At 35.1% G+C, this 22,911-nt stretch overlaps 2 protein-coding genes and 1 non-coding gene across 3 annotated transcripts in view; 2 read left to right on the top strand and 1 right to left on the bottom strand.

Moving 5' to 3' along the window:
• Position 1: 1 nt before the first annotated feature.
• LOC111587457 (LIM and SH3 domain protein 1-like) lies at positions 2-18,053 on the bottom strand. Its single transcript, XM_055004686.1, has 7 exons — positions 17,852-18,053; positions 16,011-16,105; positions 13,419-13,503; positions 6,707-6,814; positions 2,596-2,665; positions 2,378-2,466; positions 2-655 (listed from the first exon to the last, which is right to left on the bottom strand). Exons 1-7 carry the CDS (start codon positions 17,918-17,920, stop codon positions 482-484), a joined length of 690 nt encoding a protein of 229 aa, XP_054860661.1. The 5' UTR covers positions 17,921-18,053; the 3' UTR covers positions 2-481.
• A 1,704-nt stretch (positions 18,054-19,757) lies between these two features.
• trnac-gca (transfer RNA cysteine (anticodon GCA)) lies at positions 19,758-19,829 on the top strand. Its single transcript has one exon. It is a non-coding gene; the product is annotated as a tRNA-Cys (tRNA).
• A 1,762-nt stretch (positions 19,830-21,591) lies between these two features.
• Positions 21,592-22,911, top strand: part of tectb (tectorin beta) — a 55,721-nt gene continuing 54,401 nt past the window's right edge. Inside the window, exon 1 of the mRNA XM_023262130.3 lies at positions 21,592-21,649. The gene's annotated coding sequence lies outside the window, so the exon portion shown is untranslated. The remainder of the gene's footprint in view (positions 21,650-22,911) is intronic.

The raw sequence follows: 22,911 nt of genomic DNA, 5'->3' as shown, positions 1-22,911 counted from the left end.
CTGCATATCTGTGGGATTTATTTCCACCAGAAAAAAAGCTGCAGAACGAAAGCAAGAATGAAGCAAAATTTGTTTAAAAAAACAAATCTGACACACAAAGTTAAATATTTCACTTTAACTTGAATCAGATTCAGTGATTTTTTTAACCATAAAATATCAGATTTTCTGCCTCAGATTTATATCAAACAGGTGTTTTAATGATATTTACAAAAAGATACTGAGGACAAGTTACGGAACATATAAAGAATGTGTTGTTAGAGTTTATTCCACAGTCTGCTTCCATTTCACTGTTTTTAGGATCATTGTTTTCCCCGAAGTCATTTTTTAACCTATAAGTACTACCTCTTGAATTATATTTAAAAATCACATTTCTGACAAAAGAAGCAAAGCATAACCAGGCTTTTAAAACGGTATGTTTCATTAGTAAAAGTTGATTTCCAATAGAAGCCTGATTTGCAGGAGTTATCGCCTCATGGCGGCTTCAAACCGGTCGGACGTAGTTAGCCGGCAGCATCCCTCGCTGTCCCGTTCTCTGGTTGCATCCAAACACCCAGCCTTCATCGATGGGCTCCACGTCCAGGATCAGGTCACCTTCCTGCAGAGAAACTTCATCTGCTTCTGCTGCCATGTAGCTGTACAGGGCCTGGTAGCGCTTCTGGAGGACATGGATAAACAGAGGAAGTCGCTCACTGCTGGGAATCAGCCAGGCTATCAGTCAAGCTAACAGTCCAGTTAATGTCCGTCATGCTAACGGTAAGGCTAAATGTCTGTCTGGCTACTGTCAAGCTAAGTTTCACACTAACTGTAAGGCTGTCTGTCAAAGTAACTCCATGCCAACTGTCAGTCGGGCTAAGTGTCTCTCGGGGTAACTTTCATGCTATTTTTCAGGGTAACTGTTGGACTAAATGTTAGTCAGGTTAGCTGTCAGGGTAACTGTCTGACGAAATGTCTGTCGAGCTACTGTTAGGCTAACTTTGTACTAACTGTTGGGCTAACTGTCAGACCCACTGCCAGTAAGGGTAACTGTCAAACTAAATGTTGGGCTAATTGTCAGACTAAACGTCAGGCTAACTGTCCAAAGACTACATGTTGGGCTAACTGTCATTCAGGCTAACCATCAGACTGACAGTCAGGCAAACTCTGAGTCAAACTAACTGTCTGTCAGACAAACTGTCCAGCTAACTTTCACGCTAATTGTCAAGCTAAGTATGAGCCTAAATAAATGGTTGCTAAGCTAACCGTCAGGCTAAGTGTCTCTCATGCTAGCTTTCATGCTATTTGTCAGGCTAACTGTCTTTCAGGCTAACTGTCAGGAGACTAACCATCAGTCAGACTAACTGACAGCAGTTTAACCAGAGTTTCTGTGAAACTAACCCGACAGAAAACCAAGATTTTATCTCTGACTCTTTAACCTGCTGCCATGTTTGACGTTATTAACTGCTATCAGTCCAAAATCTAAAGTTTAAAGAAAACCAGTTTGAATAGCTAAGAAATGACACAATAATAAATAAGCTGTAGATCTCCATAGTGTTCAATTATGTTGTTGTAAACACTGAGGAGGAAGTTCTGTTCTGCCAAAATCTCCATCTCCAACATAAAATAAAGAGCATTCAGAGAGGAAACGGATTCATTTGCATTGAATTTCCCTGCTGTGGACAGAAAGACACAGAGTAAACATAAATGGTATTAGAAGACTCATCTGAGGATACAGTATTAGTATTAAAATACATTTACAACAAAGTAAAACTACTCATAATGCAGTACACTCTATTTCAGAATAAATTCTGTTATTGGGTTATAAATATTGATGCATTCATTTCTGCACCACTTTGTAAATTTCCCCTCAAATGGCATCCATAAAGTTTAATCTTTGTCTAATAATAAGGCATCACTGCTGGACTTTCCAACAAATATATTAATTATACATCATAATACTTCTCATGGTTTTTAAATGTTAAAATAGTCCAACATCTCAGCAAAAATCAAAGATTAAAGTGAAGATTTGTGCATCAGAAGTTAGTTTTTTCTGCTCTCCTCTCCCATTAATCAAGTTTGAAGCCCTCAGATTTACCTAAGTGGACAATCAGAACTGGTACTTATGTATATATTTGGTTTATTTATTTATCTTTCTGCTGATATTCCTTAAATATTTGCACTTTACTGTTGTAACAGTGCAGATTTCTCCATGTTGATGAATGAAGGCTTCTCGTCTTCATCTGCTTTCACTGTGTATAAACCTGGACATAAAGTAGAACAAACTGCAGTAGTTTTACTACATTTTGCTGCTATGATCTTTAACTAAGTTGTATTTTTGGTACTTTTACTTGAATACTTCTTCCACCTCTGGGTGTAATGTTTAGTCATGTAGTATCCTCACCCCTCCACCAGGCGGAGCTACAGCAGCAGGACGCATCTGGACTGCAGGTTGACTGAATCTTCCAGGGTTGGACGGTTGGTCCTCATAGTCTGCACACACACACACACACACACACACACACACACACACACACACACACACACACACACACACACACACACACAGAGTTAAATCCAGGCTTGCAGTGAACCAGGTGAGTGTGTGATGTAATAACTCACCTTGTCTGTTTTCAGGTGGAGGTGCGTCGCTGCGGATCTTACTCTTCTCAAACTCTTCATGGTATTTTATCTGCACACACACACACACACACACACACACACACACGTTAACTCCACAGGAGGGCAGTGAACTCTCACATCCTTCTGTTCATCCTCAACATGTCCTCTGGATGAAGCTGTTTTCCATTTTAGGACAAGCTGAGAGTCGATGAGAATAATTCTGAACAGACTAAAGACAACAGCTGCAGCAGGAACCGACTTTTACATATTTTATAAAGAAAAAAACCTCGAACAAAAGATTGAAACTAGCAATAAAAATCAAAATGGTTTTCTTGTGTCTTTAACAATTAAATATTGCATTATGTTAATGCACAGCTCTTCAAATTGGAATATTATTATGATGCTTTGCACATTTTAGTTTTTTTACGGTGTATAATCTGTAATCTTGCAAATTCTTAGGTAACAATTTTCACATTCCTATGACTTTTATAATACTTTTTATTTGCTGCACTCGCTTTTTATGTGACTTCTAACACTTTAGATTCTTCTTAAAACACTTCCTGTTTATTTGACATGCAACAGCTGCTTTTTAAACTTTTATCCTCCTTTTTACTCCATCTCAGTGTTTTGCACCAAAACACTGAACCAAATTCCTCATACTTAAAACAGATTGTGATTTATTTAGTCTCCCACAACTTTCTGATCTTTACTGATCAAATAGTGACTTTATCAAAGGTTTAGGTCCAAGCATTTACAGCTTTTAGTTCTATATTTGTGAATCCATGTGCACCAATAAGTGCAGATTAGAATGCATGTAATGTTTCTTCTAAATGCTCAGGGGGATAAAAACGACCCCTTCAGAACATTTATGTAAAAAAAAAGTCAACCATCAGTGATTAGAATATTTATTTTATGTATTTTTTTGGGAGGGGGTCTTTTTATGTCACTCACTGATTATTTTTTTCTTAAGGGGAAACTCTGAGAAGAATAAAAACATTTTTAACTAACAGACATCATGAAACTTCCCCATTTCTTTATTTACAAAAACACAATGAATTTTTAAAATTAAAAAATTCCTGAAATGCTATGTTTGAATATGTAAAGGAGTTGTTATACATCTAAAAAATACCACAATTTGCATCAATTTCCAGAACAGAAATCGGAATGTTGGATAAATCCAGTTTCAGAATTCTTTGGAGATCAGTTTTTATCGCTCCATAAATCACAACATACTGTCAGCAACCAGAAAAAAAAGACTATTTTCTGCATGTTTTCAGATTAAAATGTTGTAGAAATCAGTTTGAATGAGATATAAAGAAACCCCTCAGAGAAAACCTTCAGGATATAGAAAGGGATAAAACTGGATAGTTTAGTGCACGTAAAAATTAGATTTATGGCTCAAAGTATGAGGAAAAAACTAACAAAGATTGTAAAGTTATGCATTATAAATGAAATCTGCAGATGCAACTAGATAACGAGAAGTAAAATAAAAAGTTACGGTGTGAATCTTGGGTGTTTTCTCTCCATTAGTCTGAAAAAAGACGTGTTACGGAGGCAAAATATGCAAAAATCCTAAATTTGATCAATGCAGGAACACATTGATTTTGCTTGTAGTGTCTCACAGCTTAACTGGTTTTCTACTAGTGATTTATAGCAGAATCAGTGATCAGTAATCAGTGATAAATACACCTAGTAGCTGTTGAATGAGTCTAGAGAACAGATGTGAGTTTACTGGTATCGTTCCACATGCCAGTGTAAACCTAACAGTATGGTTTTAATGGACAGAAACAGAATCTCTGCAGATGAACGTGGTGTCCTCAGCAAACCTCAGCAGACTTCATGGGAAAAAGACTGAAGGAATAAAAAACAAGCAAATCTACGAATATAAAAAGAAGGAAGAGAAAATGGAAAAATAAGAGTTTTCCCCTTTGACATGCAGCTGATCACCCATCATTCCTTTCTGCAACTACGGCGTCTCATGGGAGTTAAGGAGGAGGGGTGTGTGTGTTTCACTGTGTAGTGTGCGTGTGTGTAATGTGTGTGTTGGGTTTGCGTCCACAGCTGAGAGACTTTGACCATATATAGCAGCTGCTCCTCGGCGGACCAACAGAAATGTCTGAAATGTTCCTGAGTGTCTCTGCAGGACTCTGACATCGTTGGCTGCTGCCTGGATCGCTCTGTTCTCTCGGCTCGGATCTGGACTGTTGTTACAGTCGGATACATACCAGACGTTTCTCTGTGAACTCGGATAACAGAGGAGTTTTTCTTCTCTGAGGAGATTCTGAAAGTTATGAGTGTGATAAATAAAAGGAATAAGGTGTGATCAGGTTTGTGCAGCGATGCTCTGCTCCCAGTGCTCCTGCAACACTCGTAATGATACCTGTCCACGGGGGTGTTTTTAGACGTAACAAGTTCAGCTGCTTCCTACCTTTGTTTCTCCATAACAGGAAACCAAAACAATCTCCGTTCTTCTACTACTATGCTAACAAGAAAAGCATTCAGAGCCTCCAAGGCTGCTCAGTCGTTGTATGATTTCCAACGGGAGAAATCTTGAAAAAATTGGTGGCAGAAATCACAGCAACATAGGATGTGTCCATTTAATGTAGATGTACCCACAAACACAATGACCTTGCGCTGAGCACAGGTGGCGAAAGATATGTCACGCAGTTACTGACTAATGTCACGCTGGACGCTCCTGGTTAGCATAAATTAGCCCAAACCTTAACTTTGTCCAGATGAGGAGTGGTTAATACGACGCCTTGTTTATTCAAATGCAGCATGGTGCTTCCAGTGTCCATTGTAAGGCTGCTTACATAAACAATGACTGGGAAGTGATGAAATAAGCAGCATCTGGAATGCGTGACATCTCTTTAACTGTGTCAAAACAGCAGCAATCCAACTTGAGTTTCGTTCTGGAGAAGAGGAAGAAGTTGCAGGAAGTTAAATCTGGCGCGTAGGTTGGGTGGTGTTGTCAATAAAGCAGAGTATAGTCACCTGGTACTGAGTGTAGCTGGAGCTTGAACACATCGTTGCACCACAGTTCAGGTTATTTTGCTGAACACATGCATGTCCACTTGCATGTCTTACTACACGTCCACAGAATCCGTGATTGTAAGGCATTCTGGTAGCAGTACGTAGAGTTTCCAGAGACGGTGCATCCTTTAACAGTGCCATGAAAAAGTATTATCTGTCCCCCCATACAGAAATCTTCTCACACTTAAAAAGTTCTAGATCATCAAACTAATGATTTTATATATTGAATATTAGACATAGATAACCCACAAAACACAAAATTTAGTTCTTAAACGATGATTTATTAAGATTTATTGAAAACCTGTATCACCCCTGTGAAAAAGTAATTGCCCCCCAAAACCTAAAACTAATTTTCCACCATTTTTCACAGCACAGTAGCTGAGATTTAGGCTACTTAATGCAAATCAGGGGTGTCCACGTGACTCACCACCTCTGGAAACTCTTAAACTGATTGTTGTTGATATAAAATAAAGACCAAATGAGCAGCGGCACAACTTATTTCTCAACTCCAAAGTGTTCAGAGAGACACTTTGGTTCTTGAAATATAAGAGAAAGTTTCCAGACAAGCTGTCATGTTGTTGTTGTCCAGGAAAAGACAGCCCACGGGTAAGGGGTTCATCCAATCAGGTTCAACCAATGTGGGTTGCTTTGTTGTTGTAGAACACCAACACTATCTACCATGGTACTACCAAGTCCTATACCCATCAAACATTTAATGCTGGGAAGCGGTTCTATCATCAGATACCTCAGATGTTACAGTAGAACTGTGTTGACAGTCCAACCCTTTGGGACGAATTCAACCATGTCAAAGAAGACAACCAGAATCACCTGAACTGATGCACTGTGTCCGTCCTCAGAAACTCTTCCACTGTGAAAACTTGTTTCTTCTCCTGATGGAAGCTGCAGAACCCTCCTCTGGTCACCAGTGATGATCCTCAACATGAAGTTTGGATCATGGACCTCCTGATTCGTGACAGCTGCTGCTTCCACGTGTTGACCGTGAGTAGCTTCATGCATTCTCAGCAGTCCCACAACTTTTCGATCACCTGATAGGACGTAGTAAAGGAGTTGGACTTACATTGCTGATCTGGTCTTGCGTCTTCTTCAGTCTCTGCATCTCCGGAGTGTCGGTCACAACGCTGAAACCTTTCCCCTTGTTCTTCTCAAAGTCCTCCTTGTAGAGCGCCTGCAAACATCAATGCTACGTTAGAACAACAGTATGAATTTTAGGCTCATTTGCTTCCTTGCTTCTATTTTGAAGAGAAGATTGACACCATCCTTGTTTCTCTATCTTCAGTCTGTTGTATCTGGTATTAAACCGATCATATTTCAAACTCTGAAGAGGTTTCCAGGTGCTACTGGGATTAAAACAGATGCTGGATTGTTGTTCTTCATGTCTGCTGAACCAAATTTGATAGATTTGCGTTTTTTTTGTTTTTTTTTTAATCGGGTTCAACTACATCAGTATCAGGAGTTTTTCCAAATCTAATTTCGGCCTGCTGATGGGGACAACAGGACTTATTGTGTTTCAAATTTCTCCCAAGTGCCTCTTATCCTCAGAGCAGAGGTTCATCCTTCTGGCCTCACAGCTCTGGAGATGTTACTGAGGGGTTTCAAGGATTTTTCAGATGGAAGCTGCCAAAGAGTTCGCCTGGGTCTGTCAAAACGTACTGAAAATCCACTGAGCAACGTGTTTAAAACCCAATAAATCAAACACTGATTGACAATCAAGTGCAAAAACATCAAGGTGCAGTTTTAAGAGGTGCTTAAACTCAAGTTTTAGAGAACTAACAGACACAAAAGTAGTATCAAACAACTTATCTCTTAGTGAGAAACCAAATAAAAGCTCATTATCCATCAATATTCCTGTAAAGACTAACTGTTAAATGAAAGAATGAAAGTGAAACTATTTAATTAGATCTGCTTGGTTTGAATCCATGCAGGGTTTAATCTTCGAGATCAGCTAAAAACATGGGAATGACCAGAGATAAGAGTTATTAAATTGTGCTGCATTCAGGGTCTGTTTCCTCACTCATTTCATTCATCCAGTAGATTCTATTTTCCTCTCCGTCTCTCTGTGGAAACACTGCCTGTAGTTCAGTCAAAACTTTCTGAATTTTTGTCAGTAGAACGTTGATTTCAGCTGAGTCTTTAGTGGCTTCACAGGCAGAATTTTCAGTTTTCTTTTACAGAATCTTGTTTATTTTGGTGAGTTTGACAAAATATTCTGATTCTAAGCTCATTTTTGGTTGTTTCTGGATGGAACCACACGTCACATATGATTAGGTCAAGAATATAAAAATATTTTCTATTTTATAGCTTCTGTGTCTGATAAATGATGCATGTTTAGTTTTTTGTTGGTTTGTCGCCATAGTTTTCTACTCTAAGGTTTATGTACACACTGCCTGCAGTTCAGCCGACAAGTCTGATTTTTTAATTTATTGTTTGTCGTGACTGTTGGTCGTAGTGTTTCTGAGTTTATATTGTTTGTTTATTTCTTTCTTTTTGCAGAATCTGGTACGAATAGTTTATTTCTTTTGGAAATTTTTAAAAACAAAACAGGTAGAAAAAATATTTCATGACTAGTTCAAGGACCATCAGAAAGTGGAAAATCTGGTGAATTTTTTTATATTTATATGGTTTCTGGCTCTGATAAATTCCGTAATTTCAGTGATTTTTTTTGCTTTGACATTTGTCCATTCTTTACATCGGACATTTAGAATTCTATATTTTTCTAATTCTTTATTTTTATTTACTGCACATTTTTTCTCATATATCTGTATTTGTGTTGGTGGGAACTGAACTCTTTCTGTTGTAGCAACCAAATTTTCCCTCGGTTAATTATTAAATCTATTCTATTCCATTCTGTTCTGTTGTATATAATATAAGTCTAATTTCAAGCCATTTCAACCATGTTTGATTCAATTTTGACTTTTTTTTTTGTTAAATTTCAAAAAAGTTGGAGGCTTTTTTTGGCCGTTTTTTGTCACTGTGGGAAACTTTTTGTAAAATCTGGATAAGTTGGAGATATTTTGGTAGATTTTTTGGACAAACACAACAGAAACACCGTAGCATTTGGAAAGTAAGAACTGTGGTGGAAACACAATGAAGTGTATCTGGTGAAGAAAATAAAACAAAAAAACACAGAAAGATAATTATTTGGCATAAAATATATCGTGGAGACAATTGTTTATTTCATACAAGATACGAAGTCAACGGTCAGTAGAAAACAATAACATGTATTGGATATTCACATATAAAATAAAATCTGAGAGATTCTATATTTCAAAATAAGAGCTCCTTTTCTGCAATTTCCACCACAGTAATGATAAATCCAACGTAGCCTGAAAGCAGCACCGAATTAAAACCACTCAGGAATGTTTTAACAGATAAAAAAAAGCAGATTTTACAGAAGCTCACGCAAACAGACACAGCTAGAGGTTTTAAACGAGGTCAGGGAACAGGAAATAAGTCGAACAATGAGCGGCTAGAGCTGCAGAGACGATTACAGGAGGCTTAGGTTTGGTGGTTTTGGAGGTTTTGATGCTCTTTGAGGGGAACCTTTGCTCTCATTCTTCTCAGAGCAGCAGATCTGTCCTTTATTCTAAATCCGATCAAAAGTTTCAGGAAGGCGCCTCTCGTTAAAGTGACCTCAGCTCCAATTACAAGGTCCGATGCTCTAATTTGTCACTTTCCCTGAGAGTTAAACAAAAGCCAACATGTTTATCTGACGGTAAACGTGACCACATGGACACAGCGTGAGTCACGGCGCTGCTATGAGGAACATGTTTCCTCGGTCAGAGCCTTGGCCGGCTGCAGAGACTTTTATGGTTATAAACGATGAAGAGCAGAGAGGAGGAGAAGCTGGACTCAGAGCAGATCTCATCACCGTCTTATCTTCACAATCAACGCTTTTAAAACGCTTTTCACCAAAAATGGAGCCGGTTGGTGTCACAGTTCCATCAGAGACAATAAATCAGCAGCAGAGTGAAAGTTACATAAAGTCATGTTCCTCAGCTTCTACGTCTTTGAGTCCGTTAAATTCTTTTTATTCTTTAATTCGTGTTGCTGTTTGAGGTTTGTGGCTTCTCTTCTGTCCTTCCCACCGAACACTGGAGCTCATTTTGAACTTGTGGTTTGTTTTCTCAGTAAACGTTGACACACAAACACTCAAACCATCAGAAACCTTCTGCTCAGACATCTCTGACTCGCTGGAAACCTCTTTATTATCAACTCTGGATACTTACAATGTCAAGTTTTAGCTTTTAGCTTTAGCTCAGATACTTAGTTAATTCTTATTTAAATTCACCCGTCGACACACTTTCAGCAGATTTTTTCTCACTTTGTAGTTTTTTCCTTTTTTTGACAAACGTGTGACTTTAAAGACTTTAAATGAATCATTTTCAATCAAACTCTTCTCCCAGCTTACATCAAACTCTGATTTGGAGAAATAATGTGTTTTTCTCCTCGACCATCTCTCATTGGCCTGAAAGATTATTTAGAATAAACTATGGATATTTAAAATGGTATCTGTACAAATTTAAGACAATTAAAGATAAAAATTCTTCTTTAAAATCCCCCGTTGACCCACTTTCAGTGCACGTTTTGTACTTTGTCATTTGAGGCTGTTTGACTAACAATATCTGAGGAACTATTAAAGATAAAACCCTGAATAATTTACTGTTATTTCTCATCATGTCATTGATTCAGAATCTGTTCTGCTTGGATCAGATTACTTAGACATATTTTTGTTTTTGTGGTACGACTTACACTAGTAGTTTTTAGTTTGGACTAAAGCTCCCATTTACTGGTTCTTCTTTATTTTCATGACTGTTTCCATTGTAGATTCTCACTGAAGGCATCAGAACTATGAATGAACACGTGGAATTATGTATGAAGTAAAAAGTGTGAAACAAGTCAAAACATGTTTTATATTTTAGATTCTTTGCTTTAATTACTGCTTTGCACACTCTTGGCATTCTCTGGATGAGCTTCACGAGGTAGTTTCCTGAAATGGTTTTTACTTCACAGGTGTTCCTTGTCAAGGTTAATTAGTGGAATTTCTTGCCTTCTTAATGGGGTTGGGACCATCAATTGTGTTGTGCAGAAGTCAGGTTGGTCCACAGCTGACAGCCCTGTTTGACAACTGTTAGAATCCATATTATGTCAAGAACCAATCAGCTAAGTAGAGAGAAACGACAGTCCATCAGTACTTTAAGAACTGAAGATCAGTCAGTCCAGAAAATTTCAAGAACTTTGAATGAATCCTCAAGGAGCCATGGAGGAACTGCCCAGGAATCTACAAAGAACCATCAAGGAACAACCAAGGAACCTACAAAGAACCATTTAAGAGCTATCCAGGAACCCATGAGGAACCATCTAGGAACTACACAGGATCCTATGAAGAACCATCTAGGAACTACCCAGGAACCATGTAAGAATTACTCAGGAACCATCTAGGAACTACCCAGGAACCTACGAGGAACCATCTAGGAACTACCCAGGAACCATGTAAGAACTACTCAGGAACCATCTAGGAACTACCCATAAACCTATGAGGAACTACCCAGGAACCATGTAAGAACTACTCAGGAACCATGTAGGAACTACCCAGGAGCCTACCAGGAACCATCTAGGAACTACCCAGAAACCTACGAGGAACCAGCTAGGAACTACCCAGAAATCTACCAGGAACCATCTAGGAAATACCCAGGAACCTACCAGGAACCATATAGGAACTACCCAGGAACCTACCAGGAACCATATAGGAACTACCCAGGAACCTACCAGGAACCATCTAGGAACTACCCAGGAACCTACCAGGAACCATCTAGGAACTACCCAGGAACCTACCAGGAACTACCCAGGAACCTACCAGGAACCATATAGGAACTACCCAGGACCCTACCAGGAACCATGTAGGAACTACCCAGGAACCTACGAGGAACCATCTAGGAACTACCCAGGAACCTACGAGGAACCATCTAGGAATTACCCAGGAACCTACCAAGAACCATCTAGGAACTGCCCACAAACCTACAAGGACTTTGAATGAATCTCCAAGTGCAGTAGCAGAAACCATCCAGCGCTACGACCAGACTTGCTCTCATGAGGACCGTCCCAGGAAAGGAAGACTAAGAGTCTCCTCTGCTGCTGAGGAGAAGTTCATCTGAGTCTCCAGCCTCAGAAATGTCCAGTTAACAGCAGCTCAGATTAGAGCCCAGATAAATGCCTCAGAGTTCTAGTAGCAGACACATCTCTACATCAACTGTTCAGAGGAGACTGAACCAATCAGGCCTTTATGGTCAAATAGCTGCTAAGAAACCGCTGCTAAGGAAAAGCAACAAGCAGAAGAGATTTGTTTGGGCCCAGAAACACCAGGAATAGACATTAGACCAGTGGAATTCTGGGCTTTGGTCTGATGAGTCCAAATCTGAGATCTTTGGTTCCACCTGAAGTGTCTTTGTGAGACCAGAAAAGGTGAACGGATGGTTTCTACATGCAGGGTTCCACCGTAAAGCTCTATCATTTTCTATTTAATGCCAACACAAACAGACATAAAAGCGACTATTTGTAGTTATTTGTTCTAATTTCTTGATAAACTCGTTCCATGAGCAGGTTTAAAGTGATGCAGTCTTCAGTTTAAATCTTTCTCTGCAGATTTAAAGCCTGTCAGTCTGACAGAAAAGCTGCCTTAAAAGGTCAAACTGCGTCATTTCTGCCTCCAAAGCGAGAGAACAATCCTCAAAGCAAAGTTAAAGTGAAGGAATCTCTGAGGATTTAATCCCTTTGATCAGGTTAAAGTGAAACTGAAGCACTAAAGAAGAGAAAGTTCTCCTAAAAACATTCATTTATCTGCCTGAGGTCTGATTTATCATCATTTAGAAGAAGCATTTCTAATTTAGAAACGTCACATTTAATCATAATGTCAGAGTTAAACCTCAAACTTTTATCAGCAGGTGATCAAACTGGAGGAAGATGTTTCTTCATCTGCTGCTCTGAACACGCTGGAAAAACACTAATCTGGGGGGAAAAATGAAAATCTGACAGCAAGATGCCAGAAAAAAATTATCTAAAAATAGTGGAATATTTTAACACTCAAAAATGGTTTGAAAAAAAAGTGAGGATTTGATTTAAATACAGTAAAACTGTGGATTTGTATAAAAAACTGATTATTATTTGGGAAAATACAGATTTCTGATGTAGACATGATCTGCTGTTGTTTTTATACATCAAACATGTAAATTAATATTTCTTTTTATGAGAATTTTACCAGATATTATCTGCAATTTAACAAAACAGGGAAAATATAAAAAACAACAAAATTCAGTCTCAAAATATACATAACTTGTCCTTTAAATAACGCAAATAGAAATAGTAAAAAATAGTGTAATTTTACAGTTAAACAGATAAAAGAAAAAAATAGAATCATAGAAATACAGATTTTTGATGTGGACAATATTTCCAACATCTAAATTAATAATTTTTATGTGATTTTTCTGGATATTATCTGTAATTTAACAAAACGGGGGAAAGTAAATAATAAAAATAATGTAATATTACAGTTATAAATGTCATAAAAGAACAAATTGCCATTTATGAAAAAAAATTGAGATTTTCTGATGTGGACAGTAATTACAGTTTTTTCTGTTTTTTAACAGTTTACATATAAATTTAGTGAGTTAATGTGGATCATTGAACAAAACTGGGAAAATCTGTAAAACAACAGTAAACTAAAAACCAAACTAAAGTAAAGCGTAGAAGGCGTCACCTGTGTGCTGTGAGCTCACCTGGCTGTTCAGCATGGTCTGTTGTTTCAGACGGAGGTTCTCTGGAGTGTCGGTGACGATGGTGAACGAGGTTTTAGGGTAATGCCTGGAAATAAACACAGGAAATCACATGATGATTATCAGAGCTCCATCAATCGATCAGTGGATCTAATATTCATCATGTTTCTGTCAAAAATCTGTAAAAAACTGTTAAAATCTGGCGACAAGAGTGAACAGAAAAAAGGTTGAAAATGATTAAATACATAGAAAAAACGGTGTGAATTTGTGGTCAGATGTTGTAAAAGAACAAATTTACTTTTGTAAAGACATAGATTATTAAAATGTTTATATTATTTACATTTTTGGTTAAATTTTTTGCAGTTAACATGAAATAATACAAATTTTCTGTGATTTTGCGGCATGTTTTCTCCAATTTCATTGGGAAAATCTGTAAAATAATACTTTAAAAATATTTATAATTTCTAAATGCTAAATTTACATATTTCTTTTACAAATAATTGCAGAATATTTGTGTTTTTTTAATTAAACACACAAAAACTGCATGACATAGATTCAAGAACAATTTATTATTTTTAAAAATACAGATTTTTGATGCAGATGTTATTTACTGTTTTGGCTTGTTATTTATTTATTTATTTAGTAGTCAGCATGTAAGTAATTATATATTTCTGTGATTTCACTAGTTATTATCTGTTAACTTAATAAAACTGGAAAAATCTATAAAACTCCACTAATTATTTTTTTAAAAAATTACCTGGTAAAATATTAATATTCATTTTTTATTTTAAACCAAAAATGAAAACAAATAATGTGTCATAAATATTATTAATTGAAACAAACAAACCAAAATTGTTACTAATGTCCACATCAAAAATCTGTATTTATATAAATTAAAAGTAATCTAATATTTTACCACATTTAACTGTAAAATTATTATTATTATTGTTGTTGTTGTTGTTGTTGTGGTATAGTTCACTGTATTTAAACCAGCAAATAATAACATTATTTTACATTATTTTACAGATATTTGATGAGATAAAAGAAAAATGATCTACATTAAGAACTCTTTTTTTTTTTTTTTTTTTACAGTTGTTTTACAGACGGACCATTTTAAAGGCTCCACACTCAGTGCTTCCCTTATTACTTCTTTATTGGTTTATTTAGCAGAGGAGGAACTCTGCATCTGCATCTATTCATAGATCAACAATTAATTTATCATTTACCACAAATAAATGAAGGAAAATGTCTCCTAAGTCACAAATTTGCAAACATTTATTGGGATTTTTGTGTAATTACAGAGACAGACTTTAATCTGAGGATGAACTGATATCACATGATTCCTTCTGTCTGTTCACACTTCTTCTTTTCCTTCACTTCCACAAACTGCAGCTGTGAGTCTCAAACGCTTCTGAAATCAACATCTGAAGCTTTTATTTATGAAAAAATGAACAAAAATGAACAAAAATAAAGACTTCTGATGCTTCTGTTGGTTAAACAATGACACAAACTCAGACTTAGACTGAAAATGACAAATTAAAGACCTAATATGGACGTAAAAATTTATATTTATGTTACTAAAACACTCACATGCTGCAGTAATGTTATATTACTAAAACACTCACAAGTTGTAGTAATGTTATATTTATGTTACTAAAACACATGTTGCAGTAATGTTATATTTATGTTATTAGAACACTCACACGTTGCAGTAATGTTATATTTATGTTATTAGAACACTCACATGTTGCAGTAATGTTATATTTATGTAATAAAACACTCACATGTTGCAGTAATGTTATATTTATATTACTAAAACACTGACATACTGCAGTAATGTTATATTTATGTTGATTAAAACACATGCTGCAGTAATGTTATATTTATGTTATGAGAACACTCACATGTTGTAGTAATGTTATATTTATATTACTAAAACACGTTGCAGTAATGTTATATTTATGTTATTAAAACACTCACATGTTGCAGTAATGTTATATTTATGTTATTAGAACACTCACATGTTGCAGTAATGTTATATTTATGTTATTAAAACACTCACATGCTGCAGTAATGTTATATTTATGTTATTAAAACACTCACATGTTGCAGTAATGTTATATTTATGTTATTAAAACAGTCACATGTTGCAGTAATGTTATATTTATGTTATTAGAACACTCACATGTTGCGGTAATGTTATATTTATGTTATTAAAACACTCACGTGTTGCAGTAATGTTATATTTATGTTATTAGAACACTCACATGCTGCAGTAATGTTATATTTATGTTATTAGAACACTCACATGCTGCAGTAATGTTATATTTATGTTATGAGAACACTCACATGTTGCAGTAATGTTATATTTATGTTATTAGAACACTCACATGCTGCAGTAATGTTATATTTATGTTATGAGAACACTCACATGTTGCAGTAATGTTATATTTATGTTATTAAAACACTCACATGTTGCAGTAATGTTATATTTATGTTATGAGAACACTCACATGCTGCAGTAATGTTATATTTATGTTATGAGAACACTCACATGTTGCAGTAATGTTATATTTATGTTATTAGAACACTCACATGCTGCAGTAGGGTTTCTTGTCGAAGCCTTTGTAGTTGTTCATACTCAGAGCCATTTTACAAACCTCACAGCTGAAACAACCTTTGTGCCAAAACTGGACAGAACAACAGAAAAACCAGTCAGACATGAAGAGATAAACACAAAAAACTCATTTAGTTGAACTGTTTCAGGTAATTTAGTGTAAAATTCAGCAACATTTCTCCATATTTTAGATCCTTAAAGAGCAAAACGCTGACATATGAATAAATATTCTAAATTTAAACACTTGTTAAAATCATTTATTAGACTGAGTTTATCTCCTGAAACATCTTTTGCCATTATGCAATAAAATAAACAACATTTTGCTGTTTTTCTGCACATTTATCTGTTTCCTGTGAGCATAAAAACATTTTCTCAGGTGGTTTAGATTAAAAACACAGATTTTCTTACTGAGTTTGCTTCAAAAGTGTCCTTCAGCTGATGAAGTTAACCTTAAATCATCATGTTTGGTCTGAATTTGGTTGTTCTCATGTCTTCTAAACCAGCTGACACCAGATAAATAATGAGGAGCAACACTTTGTCTATGTGGAGGTTTGGGACCAAACTGGTTTTCTTGCTCATTATTCTCTTTGAGCTTCTGAATTTGTGTCTAAATGGAATGAAAAATGAAATATTTTGTAGACAAAATCAAATGTGAACCATCATAAATTACATTTTTCCAAAAAATAGCAGAAAAAGACTCAACCTGAGCACATTTTACATCACTGACAACTTTCAAGCAACTCAAAATGAAATCTGCTGCAACAATAATTAGCATTTAAACAATACACTTCAAAATGTAACTTCAAATCAGTATTTTTTGTCATTCTAAGGCATCACAGAGAAGATATTGTTGCATAAATTGTGCAAGTTGTGATATTTTTAAAAGAATAAAATCACATATGAACCATTTTAACTACATTTAGCCCATAAAAAGGCAGAAAAATATTGTCTGCGCAGATTTTAAAGCATTTTGATGACTTTGAAGCAACTAAAAATGTAAAACCTATGAAGAATTATAACAATAATTTGAATTTAAAGAATTTACTCCAAATTTTATCTTACAGTCTGTCATTTTTCTTACTTTGAGGCATCACAGAGAAAATATCTTTGCATAAATTTTGCAAAAATTACAATATTTTGTGAAAAAAATAAAAAGTGGACCATCATAACTACAATTCTTCCAGAACAGCAACAGAAAATAACCCAATCTGAGCGCATTTTACAGCATTTTGATGACTCTGAACTACTAAAAACTTAATATCTTGTCACAATTTTGCAAGAAACATGGGAATTTAAACAATCTGCTTCATGATTTATCAAAAACTCTGTGATATTTTGTGGATAAAATGACAAACGGAGCATCATAACTACATCTCTTCTAACAGTTGCAGAAAAAAAGACATTTTGCAGCATTTTTATGACTTTTAAGCAATTAAAAGGGAAATTTCTGACAACAGTATTTCAAAATTTATACTAAAACCTGTTTTTAAAATCTATTTTAAAGCAACACAAAGTGGACATAATGCATAAAGACTCAGTCTCATCATATTTTAAAGCATTTCTACAACTTTCTAGCCATTAAAATGATAATTTACTGTGAAATTTTACAACCTTGATTTAAATTATATACAGCGTCCAGCAGGATTTATTTTAAATTCTGTTGTTTTTTTCTATCATTTTAACACAAATCTTCATGTTTTTTGCACCATTCAAAGCATTTGATGCACGAAATGTGCTGAATAAATGAACTATCTTTGCCCTGAAGTGAAAACAGAACATCCCAGACTTCATCTTGAACTTTATTCAGTTTTCTTCTCACCTTATCGAGGCAGTTGATCTTCTCTGTTGGATAAACTGGTTTGTTGCATCTTCCACATGGAGGATTCATTTTCAAACACCTCAGAGGCAGAAAATAGAATCTATAAATATAAAAAATAAAACCTCCTGCTTCAGTAGAAAGAGTCCAGAAGAGAAGAGACAAACCTACAGAACCTTTCTGCTGATTCTCTGCAGGAATCTAAAACTTCTGAAGTTAGGAGGAGTCAGTGGGGCATTCAGGGAACCTCGGAAACTGGACCTTTAGCCTGGTTTATGTGGGAATAAGTCACCACACAGACATGGAAATGCATCCAGATTATATAAGGATTTTTAAAAAGAGGCATTGTTAGGTTTTTTTTTTGGTAACATTTCTATTAATTTCTACTTTATTTTTGCAAAATCATGAGTGTAGTTTTTGTTTGAACATGAGGGGATTTTTTTTTTTTAAACATTCTGGTGAATTTTTATGCATCAGTTTGTTTCTGTTTTGTGCCAATTTCTGGGGCAAACATCTTTATTTATGCAAAGAAAAACACAATTCAAACACAAACATTTCAAAAGTCACATCACTGTTTTTAAAAAAAATAAAAACAACAACAGCAGTTTACTAAAACATCCTCCAAAAAAACAAGCAAACAAACAAAATGCTATGATTAGCGTTAAAAATGAACCTACAACTTTAAATATTGAGGTTTAGAACCTAAAATGTTATCTATGGTGTGATTTTACCTCAATAATGTACATATTATTGATTAAAACGTCACAAAAAATATAAAATCCTACTTTAACAATAATCATGATTTATAAAGAGATTTAGTGTAGCTTTTAAGCACTTTTTGTTTCTTAGAAATATTTATTCACACTTAGATCAACTTCTTATTCAGAGTTTTTAGAAGCTTTTGTGTATTTTGTTTGTTAAATTTACTTCTTTAAAATGTACATTTTTGGCTCTTTCAAATCAGTAATAAATGAATTCTTCTTAATTAATGAATAATCTACAAATCCCTGGATTTATACTAATGTTTAAAATGTTCTTTACATGCAGAATAAATTACACATAATGAAGAACATTTAATGAATGTTTGATTAATGGCACTGTTTTATGACCCTCTTTTTTACTTTATTTTCTTTTTTAGAATTGTGCAAATTTTTTATAAATTTTATAATCCTTTTAAATGATTTTTGTGTCTATTAAACACTTTCTACCTTTGTAAAAAAAAAAAAAGTCCTCTATAGTGAAAGTGTCTATTATTACTGTTATTATAGTAATTGTGTAGTTTAGTAGCTTCTTATTTCTGTTTTTTGTTTACTTTGGTCCTAATATCGAAGCCAAATCAGACACAAAATCATCCAGAATCGAGATTTTGTGTTTATCTGACATTATTCATAACTGAAGATAAAACCACCACTACACGGTGAAGACAGCTGCTATTTTATAGATAGAAGTGTAGTAATTCCTGCTTTCTGTGCAGCACCTGAAGGCAGCATCAGGGAGAATCCGTTTAACCTTAAAAGGAACCGACACACAACATAAAGTAATAAAACCTAAAATAACGGGCTCTGTAGGCATATTTATGACCGCAAAACTGTCATTTTAAAAAGCAAAAACAGCAATAAGTATAAAAACACCAAGTTAAAACTGGTTTGGGTTTTTTGTAGTTTATAATAATACAAATACGTTGTAGCTGGCTCCCTCTGCCGGTGACCAGGATGAAATACAGCTGTAGCTGCCATCTTGTTTTCACTGTAAACATCGTTGAAAGCGTCGTTATGGTTAAAAAAAACTAATAATAAACGATAATATTCGTTCTATGTCGACGGTAAAGAACAAATAAAACATTCAGAATAAGAAGTGAATTCATTATATTCCTCTTTAAAAACATGACAGTCCCTCTTGTAAGAGCATCGGGGGTATAGCTCAGTGGTAGAGCATTTGACTGCAGATCAAGAGGTCCCCGGTTCAAATCCGGGTGCCCCCTCTTTTCCTGGTCGATGTAATGATCCTTTTAACGCCCCGATTTTATATTAACTCGGTGACAGAGCTAATACGTAAATTACTAAGCGTTATCATGACGTTTTCTGTCATTTAACAGTAAAATCCTGTCCCTACTCAACCAATAACTGTGGCTCTGATAAGCTCATTATTAGGGTCCGAGCACCAAAAGTGCGAAGACCCCTCACATGATGTCTGCATCCTGTTAACCTTCGAGTGGAGCTTCACTGTAAGGGGGGAACGGCTGGATGTATCACACGATCCCCCCCAGATCCACTCACACCTCCTACAGGCACAATGACCAGAGTCCCACCGACAAGAACCGAGCTCAAAGAATCACACAAAACCCTTAAAATTAAAGTAATATTAAACTGAACTAAACAACACAACAAACAACACAAACGATAACAATCAAAATGAAACTTTCCCAGCTGGTCGCTCACATGTTGACAATTATTTTGCACGTTTTCTTTAGTTTAGCTGAAGTATGTGCTCATTTGCATAAACCTTCAAATACACAAAGCACTGTAACATTAAACACCTAAATGCTTATTTTGGATCATTATTTTTTACTAGTTTGAAACAAAGGTGGTTAAGTTTGTCAGCGCGTCAGCTTAAATCCTGGTGAAGCACCTCAGGGGCTTCAAGCATTGGCTGAGCCTCTACACTGCCTGAAATTTAACATGTGTGCCAAGAATCCAGCCTTCCTCACATCCACAGGCCTAAATACACTCTGAGTCGCAGCATCAGCTGATGTACGTGATTGGATTCGCTGACCAGCTACAATACGAGGACCCGTTCAACGCTGCTTGCTGCTTTAGTTATCATTTCTGTTTTTAAACTCTTCTCAGACCTTTAAATTGTCTTTTTAATTGTAAATACCAGCAGTTTATGCACCTTATTTTTCAGCCAGCTTGATTAATTGGAATTTCTTCTGCACACTGGTTTCTTTATTTCGCTCTCTATTAAAAAAATACTGTATATAAAATTTTAAGTATATTTTTATTGTGTATAATATTCACTATAGTATATTTTAATTAAGCTGACTAATTTAAATGTTTAGGTTAAGACCGTACAATAATGTATATTGCAGGGTCTTAACCTAAATATTAAATTAGACAGCTTAATTTGTATTATTATTACTATATTATTATCATTATTATTTGTGTGTGTGTTTATGTGTGTGTGTGTGTGTGTGTGTGTATATATGTATATAGTAAATTTATAAATTTATATTGCATAAAATATTTTAGGTTCTCAATCATAATATTAAAAGCATTCAGGTAACTTGACATATTGTAATATAAATATATTACTATATTTATAATAATATCATTGTAAGGTCTTAAGATCAATATTTTATTCAGTCAGTCAAATCTTTAAATTATTTATTATTCTGGGGCAGCCTTAATATTTAAATTAGGATGATACGTTTGTATTTCATACCATAATCTTAACTTTAGTATTTAATTCAGTCAGGCTAATATGTATAATATTGTGATATTTTGGGTTTTTTTTGTGATATTTGTAATTATTTTTATGTTGTCTAAAGCGTGCTTTATTAATGACATTGACTTTCTTCCTTATTATTTACGTTACCCTCACTTGGACTCTTCCTCCCCCCTCTTCAGAATGGTGTGTTCCATCTGTCTGCTGCCCCTCCCTCCCCCCAGTCGTCTTCAGAATGGTATGCTCCACCTGATGGAAGACGTTAAATCAAACTTTCTGCTAAACTTTAGCTAAATGAATGTTCCAGAACTGGTGCTGTTACCTTCATTTATCATATCAGCGTCCGCCCATCCAACTGTAAGTCATATGCTCCCATTAATACGTGTTTTTACATCATTATTTAGGATAATTTGATCATTTTTGGAGCATTTTAGTGGGTAGTTTGTGTTCTGCTAATTCTAGCTTATTAGGCCCTATTATTGCTAACTGTTAGCTTGCAAACTGTGATAAACGTCTTTAACCTTCTTATTTCTTAAGTTAATAATCTAGAAACTATTTTATATTACCGGTTCTGGGAGGTTTACTACTAGTTAAACTGGGTAAAAGCAGCTAATATGCCTCTACGTGGTGTTAGTCTGCCTGGGAATGTCTGTTAAAAAGCTGCATTTACTGTTAAAAAGCTGCAGTGTCTGTTTTGAGGATGAACATATTTCGGTCTTTCAGTGTTTTAGTTAAATTTCTTTTGGCTCCATCGTGTGGCTGAGCTGAATATAGCTTTATATTTATAAGTCACTTTTACTGACTGTTGGTGTCATACTCCTGCTTCTGAGCTTTATTTTCTATAAAGGAACATAAACCTGAATTAGTTTTTTTTGCATACATCCTGCCAAGACACTTCAGTGATAAAGATATTCCTAATCAACAACCAAATTACTGTAGTTGTGGACAGAATGAAGATCAAAAAATGACATTATCTCACCAAGAAGAAAATAATTTTCAATTTTTGTCCATTTTTGCACAGTTTAACTTGGTAGAAGGGCAAATTTTCCCTCAAAAATGAATATATAATATAAAATTACTAGTTTAAAATGCTAAATACACACCAAATAGCCCACCTGTACCTGTGCAGGTGTTATTTTAAATCTTTAAAGTAACCAAAATGGAATTAGATGCAGAAATGATGCCGTATTAATGTGAATGTGAGCGACAAAGATTAGGAATTAGTACTTTTAAGGTACTTAAAGTACTTTTTTTTTAAAACAGATTTTTTACACTTTTTCTCAGTTATCAGAGTGATAACGGTAAAGTACAATCTGTACCCATGTATGTCCTTGTATTAACCTTAATATTTAAATTTATCAAAGAGTTTCTATATTTTACATGACCAGTCAGAAGTTTGGACACACGTTCTCATTCAATGGTTTTTATTTATTTGTTTTATTTTCTACATTCTAGATAATTACTGAAGATTAACACTTTTTTGTTTACAACATAGTTCCATGTGTATACTTTTATAGTTCTGATGTCTTCAGTATTATTCTACAATGTATAAAATAATTAGGGTCTTGACCTTAATATATGAATGAGTCAGGCAAATTAATATTATATATATTTTAATG

Source organism: Amphiprion ocellaris, chromosome 18 (genome assembly GCF_022539595.1).
Source record: "Amphiprion ocellaris isolate individual 3 ecotype Okinawa chromosome 18, ASM2253959v1, whole genome shotgun sequence".
NCBI lineage: Eukaryota > Metazoa > Chordata > Actinopteri > Pomacentridae > Amphiprion > Amphiprion ocellaris.
This window is presented reverse-complemented; position numbering and strand designations above follow the sequence as displayed.